Source organism: Crinia signifera, chromosome 11 (genome assembly GCF_055691185.1).
Source record: "Crinia signifera chromosome 11, ASM5569118v1, whole genome shotgun sequence".
Classification (NCBI taxonomy): Eukaryota; Metazoa; Chordata; class Amphibia; order Anura; family Myobatrachidae; genus Crinia; species Crinia signifera.
Window position 1 is genome coordinate 40,504,616 of NC_139227.1, and position 15,393 is coordinate 40,520,008.

Sequence of the window (15,393 nt, forward strand, 5' to 3'; positions counted from 1 at the left end):
TATACCACATAAGGCTAGTCACCGGGACACGGCATGTGCTGTATGTACCACAGAAGGATAGTCACCAGGACACGGACTGTGCTGTATGTACCACAGAAGGCTAGTCAACGGGACACGGCCCGTGCTGTATATACCACAGAAGGACTAGTCACCGGAACATGGCCCATGCTGTATATACCACAGAAGGCTAGTCACCCGGACCAGAAGGCTAGTCACCGGGATATGCTCCATGCTGTGTATACCACAGAAGGCTATTCACCCGGACCAGAAGGCTAGTCACCAGGACAGTATACAGTACCACAGATGGCTAGTCACTAAGACACGGACTGTGCTGTGGTCAAAAGGATGACACAGCAGAAGGTCGACATGAAACATTTAGACATGGGAAAAGGTAGACATGAGTATTTCAATTTTCTGGGTGTCTATGTCGCCATAGGTGGACATGTACGCCGTATAAGTATCCCGCGTCCCCTCGCATGGCGCGCTGCCCACGCCATGCTTCGGGTACTGTCCCTCGCTGTGCTCGGCACATTATTAGGTACTTATGTAATATCTGGACTCCCGTTTTTCTTATGAGGCCGCGTTCCCTCGCGGGGCTCGCTGCGCTCACCACGCTTCGGGCCCGGTGGCTCGCTGCGCTCGCCACACTATATAAAATCAACTCCATGCGTAGTTGGATAGTAGGGGTATGAAAAAATGGGGTGCATTTAACATGGGAGTCCAGACTGACTATGCTGTGTATACCACAGAAGGTTAGTCACCGGGACACGGACTATGCTGTGTGTAGCACAGAAGGCTAGTCACCAGGACACGGACTATGCTGTATATACCACAGAAGGCGGGTCACCGGGACACAGCCTGTGCTGTATATACCACAGAAGGCTAGTCACCGGGACATGGCCTGTGCTGTGCATACCACAGAAGGCTAGTCACCAGGACACGGCCTGTGCTGTATATACCACAGAAGGCTAGTCACCGGGACACGGCCTGTACTGTATATACCACAGAAGGCTTGTCACCGGGACACGGCCTGTGCTGTATATACCACAGAAGGCTAGTCACCGGGACACAGACTGTGCTGTATATACCACAGAAGGCTAGTCACTAGGACACGGCCTGTGCTGTATATACCACAGAAGGCTAGTCACCAGGACACGGCCTGTGCTGTATGTACCACAGAAGGATAGTCACCGGGACACGGCCTGTGCTGTATGTACCACAGAAGGCTAGTCACCGGGACACGGCCCGTGCTGTATATACCACAGAAGGCTAGTCACCGGGACACGGCCTGTGCTGTATGGTACATACAGAAGGTTCGTCATCAGGACATGGCCTGTGCTGTATATACCACAGAAGGCTAGTCACCAGGACACTGACTATGCTGTGTATACCACAGAAGGCTAGTCATCTGGACACGGACTATGAGGGAATACCACAGAAGGGTAGTCACCAGGACACAGCCTGTGCTGTATATACCACAGAAGGCTAGTCACTGGGACACAGCCCCTGCTGTATATACCACAGAAGGCTAGTCACCGGGACACGGACTATTCTGTGTATACCACAGAAGGCTAGTCACTGGGACATGGCCTGTGCTGTGTATTCCACAGAAGGCTAGTCACCAGGACACGGCCTGTGCTGTATATACCACAGAAGACTAGTCCCCAGGACACGGCCTGTGCTGTATGTACCACAGAAGGCTAGTCACCGGGACATGGCCCATGCTGTATATACCACAGAAGGCAAGTCACCGGGACATGGCCCGTGCTGTGTATACCACAGAAGGCTAGTCTCCAGGACACGGCCTGTGCTGTATATACCACAGAAGACTAGTCACCAGGACACGGCCTGTGCTGTATGTACCACAGAAGGTTTGTCACCGGGACATGGCCCATGCTGTATATACCACAGAAGGCTAGTCACCGGGACATGGCCCGTGCTGTGTATACCACAGAAGGCTAGTCACCAGGACACAGCCTGTGCTCTATATACCACAGAAGGCTAGTCACCGGGACACGGCCTGTGCTGTATATACCACAGAAGGCTAGTCACCGGGACATGCACTATGCTGTGTATACCACAAAAGGCTAGTCACCGGGACACGGCCTGTGCTGTATATACCACATAAGGCTAGTCACCGGGACACGGCATGTGCTGTATGTACCACAGAAGGATAGTCACCAGGACACGGACTGTGCTGTATGTACCACAGAAGGCTAGTCAACGGGACACGGCCCGTGCTGTATATACCACAGAAGGCTAGTCACCGGGACATGGCCTGTGCTGTGTATACCACAGAAGGCTAGTCACTAGGACACGGCCTGTGCTGTATATACCACAGAAGGCTAGTCACTGGGACACAGCCCCTGCTGTATATACCACAGAAGGCTAGTCACCCGGACACGGACTATTCTGTGTATACCACAGAAGGCTAGTCACTGGGACATGGCCTGTGCTGTGTATTCCACAGAAGGCTAGTCACCAGGACACGGCCTGTGCTGTATATACCACAGAAGACTAGTCCCCAGGACACGGCCTGTGCTGTATGTACCACAGAAGGCTAGTCACCGGGACATGGCCCATGCTGTATATACCACAGAAGGCTAGTCACCGGGACATGGCCCGTGCTGTGTATACCACAGAAGGCTAGTCTCCAGGACACGGCCTGTGCTGTATATACCACAGAAGACTAGTCACCAGGACACGGCCTGTGCTGTATGTACCACAGAAGGTTAGTCACCGGGACATGGCCCATGCTGTATATACCACAGAAGGCTAGTCACCGGGACATGCACTATGCTGTGTATACCACAAAAGGCTAGTCACCGGGACACGGCCTGTGCTGTATATACCACATAAGGCTAGTCACCGGGACACGGCATGTGCTGTATGTACCACAGAAGGATAGTCACCAGGACACGGACTGTGCTGTATGTACCACAGAAGGCTAGTCAACGGGACACGGCCCGTGCTGTATATACCACAGAAGGACTAGTCACCGGAACATGGCCCATGCTGTATATACCACAGAAGGCTAGTCACCCGGACCAGAAGGCTAGTCACCGGGATATGCTCCATGCTGTGTATACCACAGAAGGCTATTCACCCGGACCAGAAGGCTAGTCACCAGGACAGTATACAGTACCACAGATGGCTAGTCACTAAGACACGGACTGTGCTGTGGTCAAAAGGATGACACAGCAGAAGGTCGACATGAAACATTTAGACATGGGAAAAGGTAGACATGAGTATTTCAATTTTCTGGGTGTCTATGTCGCCATAGGTGGACATGTACGCCGTATAAGTATCCCGCGTCCCCTCGCATGGCGCGCTGCCCACGCCATGCTTCGGGTACTGTCCCTCGCTGTGCTCGGCACATTATTAGGTACTTATGTAATATCTGGACTCCCGTTTTTCTTATGAGGCCGCGTCCCCTCGCGGGGCTCGCTGCGCTCACCACGCTTCGGGCCCGGTGGCTCGCTGCGCTCGCCACACTATATAAAATCAACTCCATGCGTAGTTGGATAGTAGGGGTATGAAAAAATGGGGTGCATTTAACATGGGAGTCCAGATAATACATAAGTACCCATTATTATATTCTCCCTCTAAGCCCACTTGGATGTTAAAGTAAAGTATATCAAGTCATTTAAAAAAAAAAGTGAAAAAAAACTCATATTGACCTTTTTCCATATCGTCATTTTGCTTGTGTCAACTTTTTGACCATGTTGACCTAAAGCACGTCAACTTTTTTATGTGTTGACCTTTTGACTGTTGACCAATAGTGGTTGACCTTTTTGTGACCTAGACGCTGTCAACAGGGCAGCCAAGAGAAATCCTGGGCCCCGGTACAACAACTTCCTGGGGCTCCCACGGACAGAGCTCCCCTCACACTCTGTTGATCATTGTAAGTTCCACTTACCTTAATGCTCATTGCTATGAGCCTAATGCTTGATGCCAGGGGTTAACATGCTCGTTGCCATGGGTTTACATGCTCTGCCAGGGGTTACATGCTCTGCCAGGGGTTACATGCTCTGCCTGGGGTTACATGCTCTGCCAGGGGTTACATGCTCTGCCTGGAGTTACATGCTCTGCCAGGTGTTACATGCTCTGCATGGGGTTACATGCACTGCCAGGGGTTACATGCTCTGCCCACAGTTACATGTTCTGCCAGGGGCTAACATGCTCTGCCCGGAGTAAACTACCAAATCACATGGTCGGAGAGCGTAAGGACCTCTGTGATGCTGCTGCCCCCATGCCGGCCCACATCCCCCCACATCCGCACTCCCAATGCCGCTGCTAAAAAGTTGACTACAGCGCACTCAGACCCAGCGCACTCGCCATCAAATTTAAAAAAACTGTGTGTCCAGACCAGGGCCCCCCTGACAGGCCTGGGCCTGTGTAAACTGTACCTGATCCCCCCCCCCCCCACTCTTGGCACCCCTGGCTGTCAACCTAGTGATTGCATCCCGTTTATGCTGGCCTCTCAATGTCCAGTGATTCTGATGAAACACCCTTGGTACACTCTTGCTAAGCAGTTATGCACAATGATTGCAAAGCGGAAGTCTGGCGGACTCCTGTGCTCCTCCCACCCAGCTGACTCCTGTGCTCCTCCCACCCAGCTGACTCCTGTGCTCCTCCCACCCACTTGTGAAAGTGCACACGTAACGGCGGTAATATACACTGTGCGATTGTGAGAGTGAGAGCAGCAAATGTACAGGTTAGAGGATCTGCTTCGCAGTCATTAAGTATTCCCCTTGCAGATCATAAGTCTTTATAGAGGTGGAATGTTTCCTGAGAGGTGCTAATCTGTAACCCTGCTGTGTATCACACGCCACAACACAACTTTTACAAATTACACCATAAGCCGCTTAAGCCTCCAGGAGTAATTAAGGCTCCAACTCATTAATAAGTAGAAATGGTCACAGATCCTGTTAAGCCCATAGAGAAACAGATGGGAAATGGCAGAATCCTCCTAAACCCCACACACGGATACAGGCCTCATATACAGTAACCTTCACATAGCAGCCTGGCCCCGCTCTCTGCTAGTGCAGCATTACCGGGTTTTGGTTTTCTAGCCAGTATTGTTCCTGGATGAATAACTAAGGGGGATTGTCACATTTATTAATGTATGTAACTAATGCCTGTTTCTTTCACACACATTCTCTGTATTCCTCCTTTTCTTAGAACATCATATTGTAATATGCTGAATATTATAATATAATAACTATAGCTTTTGCTATAAAGAGAAATAAATGTACAGTATTAATGATAAATAACGTACATGGCCATCTTATAGGAGAAGGCACCTGGAACCCTCAATTCTTTCTGTGTTAGCTTCTGTAGCAGTGCTCTTCACAGTGTCTAACATACCAAGGGTGATCATTCCCCTATGTAGCAGCGCTCTTCACAGTGTCTAACATACCAAGGGTGATCATTCCCCCATGTAGCAGCCCTCTTCACAGTGTCTAACATACCAAGGGTGATCATTCCCCTATGTAGCAGTGCTCCTCACAGTGTCTAACATACAGAGGGTGATCATTACCCTATGTAGCAGCGCTCTTCACAGTGTCTAACATACCAAGGGTGATCATTCCCCTATGTAGCAGCCCTCTTCACAGTGTCTAACATACCAAGGGTGATCATTCCCCTATGTAGCAGCCCTCTTCACAGTGTCTAACATACCAAGGGTGATCATTCCCCTATGTAGCAGCCCTCTTCACAGTGTCTAACATTCCAAGGGTGATCATTCCCCTATGTAGCAGCCCTCTTCACAGTGTCTAACATACCAAGGGTGATCATTCCCCTATGTAGCAGTGCTCCTCACAGTGTCTAACATACCAAGGGTGATCATTCCCCTATGTAGCAGTGCTCCTCACAGTGTCTAACATACCAAGGGTGATCATTCCCCTATGTAGCAGCCCTCTTCACAGTGTCTAACATACCAAGGGTGATCATTACCATATGTAGCAGCGCTCCTCACAGTGACTAACATACCTAACCTGATTCAGGTTTCATCGGTCAGGGCAGAATTTGTCCCCATTTACAATGGTGCGGGTATGCGCATGTGCATGGGGTATTGCGCATGTGCAGACCCCCTATGTGAACGCCTTCAGTGAGTATCACTCTCGACAAAGGGTTTGCATGGGTAGGGGAGGGAAGGAGGTGGGCAGGGGCGGCAGCCCCAGCGTTTGATTGGCATCCCCATGAAAATGCTGGCTGTTCCACTGGCAACGCAGGCGGTTCGATTTCTGCTCGGGACGGGTGGCTGACATCACATGACATCAGTGCCCGCCCCCTTTTTAGCTATCATCCTTGGAAATAAAAGTCAGATGGTCGGTGGGGGAGAGTGCTGGTGGTGGACTTTTACTCTCCAAAGACCTTATTCTGGTCCGTTCGTGGGTCCACATGTGTTTGCACGGGGCCGATGTTTATGCATTGCGCATGTACATGTGCTTGGTGTGTGCATCCACGGCGAATGGAGGGCGGGGTGCTTGGGGTGGCGGGCTGGTCCATTAGCATATGGGAATGAAGCCGTGACATGTGTGTGTGTGTGTGTGGGGGGGGGGGGGGGCGTGGGCAGCTGACATCCCCGATGGATGGCGACCGTGGAAAGATGTGGGAGGGTTCCAGTGGCATGCAAATGGATGTTTATGTAAAACATCCATTCGCTTCCAGTGCGGGATCTGGGTCACTCGAAAGGATGCGAATTCGCATCTGAGTGAAGGAACCAGAATATCCTCCCAAGTGCGTATGAGGCTATACGATAGATATGTAGGTTTTATTCCCATTGTACAATTACTCTTATCTTCACACGCGTCCCCCGTATAGACAACGCTGTCATGAGTCCACAACTCAATCTTCTGTATGTGTCATTACCACTACCAGCAATATATTGTTACATCACCATTGTGCTGACAGTTACAGCTCATCCAGTCGGTGCTGGGATCTGATGAACAGAAGCGAAGCAGAGCGACTACATAAATAGAGAAATGCGAGACTTGTGCGTCTCTTCTGCACTTCCCTTATTCATCCCGCCGTATTATAGGGGTAATTCAGAACTGATCACTGGGCTGCGATTTTTTTTTTGTCTTTTCCCTGGCCCTCCCTTCCAATGGCCGGGGAACGCCTGTGTTTTCCAGGACAGTCCCAGAAACAAAAGCGTTACTGCCCCCAAGCGCCTGCAGGGTGTCAATCACCCTGCGAGCAGCCAATCGCAGGCTCCCATCGCATGAAAGGCTTGCATATGCGCACAGCATAGCATGCACATGCAAAGTCATTCCATAATGGGCGGGGATGCGTATTTGCAGCCCTGTGGATTAACCTGAATCGGACCCTACGGGCTTGTATGGAACTGCACAGCTGCAAGGAACCAGTTCTGCAATTCTGGGTCTTTAAAATTCGAATGCAGCCGGAAACACCTGTAGGAGATAGATGCATCTGGGTGACATCCCCACTTTGAAGAAGTATTACGCTCCTGCGCTGCGCCCCAAATGCCCCAGCATGCCAGTTACGCTGCGGCTGACTGGACTGTGCGCGACATCCCCTGTACAGACCCCCATACATTGTATTTGTAATCATCGGCTTTATGTAGAAATATGAGTCAGAGACAATAAATAGAGGAGCAGGTAATTCAGAATCTGCCTCAGAGGAAATAACTCATTCTGTGCTTGCGGCTATAAATCACTTTGAATGTAAAACTTTATTTATTTTCAGAACATAGAAAGAGGCTGATTTTGTATTAATATATATTACTCTCTATATATTACTCTCAGGAACAGATGGAAGGCAGCACTTTGTACAGGGTGATCTGGAGTTTATAACGTGTTACTACTGGTGAACCATTGCCAGGGGTCGATGCCCACCATGATGGGTACAGGGCCCCACCTCTCAAATACCTGATGAAATGTGCCTTGCGCACGGTATGCTGACTCCCTAAAAATAAAACAGCCAGTATTTACCCTGCACAGAAATAAGTAACTCCCCCAAATCTCGCTGCACTTGTTACATCTGCCCCACCTGATTGGCAATGTTGTTTTGTCCATTTGAGTAAATATCAGCTTTGCAATCAGGTCTGAATAACACCCAGAGTGCAGAATAGGGTACTTGTTTTCTATCACGGCCACAATCGCGGGCATCGCGGGTAATTTTTAATGGTCTACGATGCGACCGACGCGATGCCCGCGATTTCCCATTGAAATGCATTGAAAAAGTCAAAATCGCGTCGGTCGCATCGTATGCGGCCAAAAAAAGCATAAGATGGTACCGACGCGATGCCTGCGATTTCCCATAGGGAACAATGTAAAATACCTCAATTTACCCAAATCAACATAGGGAACAATGTTAAATGGGCCAGAGACCCCCCAAAAAAGCCCAGACCAGTGAAATGGCCCCCCAAAAATAGTTAACGCCACCCCACGATCAACGTGAACCTGAAGCGTGGCGAGCGCAGCGAGCCCGCAAGGGGCGGCGGTACGCGTCCTCCGACCTTTTCATACCCCCACTATCCACGTCGGCGTGGAGTTGAGAATAGATAGTGTGGCGAGCGCAGCGTGCCACCGAGCCCGAAGCATGGCGAGGGGACGCGGATACCTGTGAAGCCCACGAAGGGAAGCGTTTACCGGTGAAGGTATCCCCGGGGCTCGCTGCGCTCGCCACGCTTCGGGCTCGGTGGCTTGCTGCGCTCGCCACACTATCTATTCTCAACTCCACGCCGACGTGGATAGTGGGGATATGAAAAGGTCGGAGGATGCATACCGCCGCCCCTCGCGGGCTCGCTGCGCTCGCCACGCTTCGGGTTCACGTTGATCGTGGGGTGGCGTTAACTATTTTTGGGGGGCCATTTCACTGGTCAGGGTTTTTTTTGGGGTCTCTGGCCCATTTAACATTGTTCCCTATGTTGATTTGGTTAAATTGAGGCATTTTACATTGTTCCCTATGGGAAATCGCGGGCATCGCGTCGGTCGCATCGCATGCGATTTTTTAGCCCGCATGCGATGCGACCGACGCAATTTTTTTACCTGCGATGCCCCAGATCAAGATCGTTGTGGCCGTGCTAGGAAACAAGTACCCAGAATAGTGACAGATATACAATACAAGACGAGCGACGGGTTGGCGAACCCTGCAATACAGGGTGCAGAACATTAACATATATACAATAGAGAGTACAGAACAGTGACAGATGTATAATAGAGTGCAGAATAGTGATAGATGTACAATACAGAGTGCATAACAGTGACAGATATATAATACAGAGTGCAGAATAGTGACATATGTACAATAGAGTGCAGAATAGTGATAGATGTACAATACAGAGTGCAGAATAGTGACAGATGTACAATAGAGTGCAGAATAGTGATAGGTGTACAATACAGAATGCATAACAGTGACAGATGTACAATAGAGTGCAGAATAGTGACAGATGTACAATACAGAGTGCAGAATAGTGACATATGTACAATAGAGTGTAGAATAGTGACAGATGTACAATACAGAGTGCATAACAGTGACAGATGTACAATGCAGAGTGCAGAACAGTGACAGATATACAATACAGGGTGCAGAATAGTGACATATGTACAATAGAGTGCAGAATAGTGACAGATGTACAATAGAGTGCAGAATAGTGACAGATGTACAATAGAGTGCAGAATAGTGACAGATGTACAATACAGAGTGCAGATCAGTGACAGATGTACAATACAGAGTGCAAAACAGTGACAGATGTACAATACAGAGTGCAAAACAGTGTCAGATGTACAATAGAGTGCAGAATAGTGATAGATGTACAATACAGAGTGCATAACAGTGACAGATGTACAATACAGAGTGCAGAATAGTGACAGATGTGCAATACAGAGTGCAGAATAGTGACAGATGTACAATAGAGTGCAGAATAGTGACATATGTACAATAGAGTGCAGAATAGTGACAGATGTACAATACAGAGTGCAGAACAGTGACAGATGTACAATAGAGTGCAGAATAGTGACAGATTTACAATAGAGTGCAGAATAGTGACATATGTACAATAGAGAGTGCAGAATAGTGACATATGTACAATAGAGTGCAGAATAGTGATAGATGTACAATACAGAATGCATAACAGTGACAGATGTACAATAGAGTGCAGAATAGTGACAGATGTACAATACAGAGTGCAGAATAGTGACATATGTACAATAGAGTGTAGAATAGTGACAGATGTACAATACAGAGTGCATAACAGTGACAGATGTACAATGCAGTGTGCAGAACAGTGACAGATATACAATACAGGGTGCAGAATAGTGACATATGTACAATAGAGTGCAGAATAGTGACAGATGTACAATAGAGTGCAGAATAGTGACAGATGTACAATAGAGTGCAGAATAGTGACAGATGTACAATACAGAGTGCAGAACAGTGACAGATGTACAATACAGAGTGCAAAACAGTGACAGATGTACAATACAGAGTGCAAAACAGTGTCAGATGTACAATAGAGTGCAGAATAGTGATAGATGTACAATACAGAGTGCATAACAGTGACAGATGTACAATACAGAGTGCAGAATAGTGACAGATGTACAATACAGAGTGCAGAACAGTGACAGATGTACAATACAGAGTGCAGAATAGTGACAGATGTACAATACAGAGTGCAGAATAGTGACAGATGTACAATAGAGTGCAGAATAGTGACATATGTACAATAGAGTGCAGAATAGTGACAGATGTACAATACAGAGTGCAGAACAGTGACAGATGTACAATAGAGTGCAGAATAGTGACAGATTTACAATAGAGTGCAGAATAGTGACATATGTACAATAGAGTGCAGAATAGTGATAGATGTACAATACAGGGTGCAGAATAGTGACAGATGTACAATAGAGTGCAGAACAGTGACAGATGTACAATAGAGTGCAGAACAGTGACAGATGTACAATAGAGTGCAGAAAAGTGACAGATGTACAATAGAGTGCAGAATAGGGACATATGTACAATACAGAGTGCATAACAGTGACAGATGTACAATATAAAATGCAATACAGTGACTTATACAATACAGAGTGCAGAATATTAACAAACAATATATATATATATATATATATATATATATATATGATACATAGGACAGAACAGTGTGATATATATATATATATATATATATATATATATATATATATATATAGAGTGCAGAACAGTGACAGATGTACAATACAGGGTGCAGAACAGTGACAGATGTACAATACAGGGTGCAGAACAGTGACAGATGTACAATACAGGGTGCAGAACAGTGACAGATGTACAATACAGGGTGCAGAACAGTGACAGATTTACAAAGAGCAATACAGTGACAAATATACAATACAGAGGGCATATCATGAAAACCTCATGTCGACCTTGCCTACATCAACCATAAGCTTGTATCAACCTTTTGGCAGTGCCGACCTAAGGTATGTCAACCCTTTTTCAGTGTGGACCTAGTCACTGTCGACCATTAGTGGTCGACCTAGACATTGTCATCTATACCATGACCCTTTACAATACAGAGTTGCATTCTAGTGAATGAATAAATGAATTCGACTACATTCTTATTCCTAATATACAAAATGCAGTACATAAAAGTGAACACACACAGTGTACGCGTGTAAGGGGTTAATATACTAAGATAGGACTTCTGTTGAAGATGAGCATATTCTGTCTGCTATCTTCTAGAAAATGCTAAATAAATAAGGTGCTACGGACAACAACATCCGATCTTCAATACTAAATTTACTCCTTGCTATTTATGGAACTAGGACCAATTGTGGACATGTAATGGTCCTATTCTCATTGTTGGAACTTGGTATTATACAGTATATGATTGTGATGTGATGCTTCCATACAAAGAAAGGAAACACACTAAAATGCAGCACAAATCCCTGGTGACTTCAGAATGCAGCTCCCCCAAATCTCATGCTCCCACCAAGCATGATGATTCGGAAAGGACTTAATGCAACAAGCTGCTGTATCTCTAATACGTTGTCACTTTATACATAAGACAGAGTGCAGAAGACAGATGCATATTACGGGATTCCCCCATGAGATGTGCCTGTTACTGTGATATTATTGTGTGTGGGTAATAGAGGAGCACAGACAGCAGTGTTATAAGCTAGTGAGACAGTAACAGGATTTGCAGATTATTATTGTGCTTTGGGAATCTGGCACATTACTTGTGTTGTTATTTGATACCAGTATGAATGCTATGAGGTGCTATTGGTATAGGTGCTGTGTATCACAGCATCTACCTTTTGCACATACAGCTGTTCCCTGCTGCTCGGTGATCAGCGATGACTTTGGATCAGTCTCCACCCAGAGGTGGGATTGAGAACTGCAGGCACTTCTCCGAATCCTCGGCAGTCTGCATCCAACTGTCTTCCTACGAGGAGGGTACCGCTAGCTGGATCCCATCAGAGGTCTGGAGCAGTCCCTGCCGGGATGATGGGGAGGACAGGCTCGATGAGGACCACCTGTAAAGCTTCACTTGTGGCTTTGCTGACCTTAGTCATAGCCTGGAGTGATGGAGCCAGGTACAGGAGACCTGTCTTCTCAGGTTCAGTCCAGGAGAACCGGCCAGTAGGGACAAAAGTCAACGGGGTCAACATCCACCTGAACAGAATCAACCCAGAGCCGTGGTGCTCAAAGATAGCCGGGAGAAAGTGGCACCTGCAGCTCATTGGGGACAATGGGGCTCACTTTGAGATCTACTTCCACCACAGGTACTCCCAGCTGTCTCTCAAAACTGCCCAGGTTCTGGACAGGGAAGAGAAGTCCAAGTACATGCTCAGGCTGGGTCTGTGCTGCAAACTTTGTCTCACCCCAGAGCACATAGTCACTGAGCTGGCTCTGGTCACTGTCCAGGTGCTGGACACCAATGACAATGCACCCCACTTCTCCCACAGCAACCAGTCCAGCATCAGCCTGGATGAGACCACTGGGTTGAAGTCCGTGGTCTACAGTGCCAGGGCTGAAGATCCAGATCAGGGCACCAATGCAGACCTGGTCTACTTCGCAGAACCTGTCAGCTCCTACTTCTTTGTCATTCCCAAGACTGGACAAGTGGTCTTGGTGGAGTCCATCCTGAACCTCAAGAAGACCCTCCATCTGACCATCTTTGCCAGAGACCATGGACAGCCCCCTCTGGTCAGTGCTCCCCTACAAGTGGAGATATGCCCAAGAGTCAAGAAGTTTTCTGTACCCGAAAAAGAAGATTTCTCCCTGGAACTGTACAGGCAGAAGAGGTCGGTTGTGGCCCCCGAGTCCTTCTCTGCCCTGTCCATCGCTGAGAATACCACCGTCGGTTCCGTTATCACAACTCTGGTGGCTAGAGACTTCCAGGCCCCCTGGTTTGAGCTGGTGTCACCGTCTTCTGAAGAGACTCCAGTTGCTGTGAATGGAGAGAGCGGGGAAGTGTCTGTGATCAGGACCCTGGACAGAGAATCCGCTGAAAGCCACGAGTGCCTGATCAAAGTCCGGGATGGAGCTGGTAAGGGGATCTTGGTAGGGGATGGAGGGTCTGCATCGAGCACATTTTGTAAGCCTTTTAATTATTGCTAGCACAGCAGTAACCCAATGCTGGTATTAATTGATAATAAGATTGCAGATTGCAATAAGCATATGTTACTGTAATGGGTCTCTCCTGTATCCAATGTACCTTCTACTCTCTAAGCTGCAGGGAAGTCCTCACATTCTTGCACCCGAAGTCTTCTGTCTGTCTATTTTACAAGGCAGAGTATGGCTGGGATTTGTAGTTCCAAAACAGCTTCTGAGCCACAGGGATCAGTGAAACTCTACTGACAATAGTGATAATATAACTATAACATAAGCAATGAATGGTTATCACTATACAGTATGTGCATGTTAACCCCTCTGCTGCTGCTGCATGTGTGAGTAGGATTTGCATAAACTGTCAGTGTGCTGTTGAGATGCTCCATGCTGTTTGGCCATTAAAGGGTTTACTCAGAGAAGGATCCATGCGGGAACCACATTTCTATCCAGGATAGAGAGAAGATTGTGGACTCTTAATCCCGCATAACATTCCTGCTACTCCTCATTACTTGGCATTACCAATGTAATCTCCTCTGATTTGTAAAGATCACCTAACTGCTTGCATTGCTTCTATACTAACATACTAAAAAAACAAAACATATTGTACTTTAATAAGCATCTATTTATAATACACATTTTCTGCGCCCAGTTTCAGTTTAACTCCACACAAAATGTATTTTTTTTTGTTCCTAATGTGCCCTCAATAATCTCAAGCAGAAGCACGATGGCCACATGCCAGACCCCCCCCCCCCCCCCCCCCATCCCCATGCCAGACCCCCCTTCCCATATTCCTCACTCCCATTATTGCTGTAACTGGGTTTTTTGTCCCTGCATTGACTGTTCGAATGCAAACAGCGCTGTGTCAGTGTCTAACAGAAATGCTGATTGGACAGAGCAGCGTAGTTTTCACCTACCCTACTCCCAGATGTCAATTCCTAGATAAGAACTTTTAAAGCGCTGGCAGGGCTGAGTTCTCCGGAACTGCGGAGATTCATAACATGTAACCACAGGGGTCCCTCTCACTGGGGCGCATTTACATTTTGGCTGGTTTAATCCTTTAAAGATCTATAAGTATATATCTATATCTATAGATATATATCTATATATCTATATATATATATATATATATATATATATATATATATATACAGTATATCTATATATATATCTATATATATCTATATATATATATATATATATATATATATATATATATACAGTGTATATATATATCTATATATGGAGATATATATATATATCTCCATATATAGAGAGAGATATATATGTAAAACAGGAGAGTAGACTTTTGTTTGTGCTTTTGATCACAGCCGCACTCTATATATCCTTCCAGTTAGTGGAGGAAGGTGAAGATAGATAAAGGAGTGCGCTTAGTGATAGCCACCACCTCTCTACACAATTCAATGGTTGATCAATCAATTTAAAACATATAAAATTTATTTATCAGACATAGATTTCATGGTTCAGTTCATCCAAGATGTAATGATACCCGATTTTTATCCCCTGATGAAGTCATTTATGCCGAAACACATCAGGAAGCATTACATCTTGGAGGAACTGAACCATGAAATCTATGTCCGATAAATACATTTTATATGTTTTAAATGGATTGGTCAACCATTGAATTGTGTAGAGAGGTGGTGGATATCACTAAGCACACTCTATATCTGTCATATATATATATATATATATATATATATCGCCTCCTGACGAAGTCATACCCTGACGAAACGCGTTGGGGTGGATCCTTGGCTGACGCTGACATCCCTCTGACGCTGCTGACGACTTCTGATCTGTCTG

The 15,393-nt window shown here is 46.7% G+C and overlaps 1 protein-coding gene across 1 annotated transcript in view; it reads left to right on the top strand.

The window, feature by feature from the left end:
- Positions 1-12,399: 12,399 nt before the first annotated feature.
- The window catches only part of LOC146045855 (neural-cadherin-like), a 99,270-nt gene continuing 96,276 nt past the window's right edge, over positions 12,400-15,393 (top strand). The window contains exon 1 of the mRNA XM_083164964.1: positions 12,400-13,513. Coding sequence (XP_083021090.1) covers positions 12,466-13,513 — 1,048 coding nt within the window. The 5' untranslated portion in view covers positions 12,400-12,465. The remainder of the gene's footprint in view (positions 13,514-15,393) is intronic.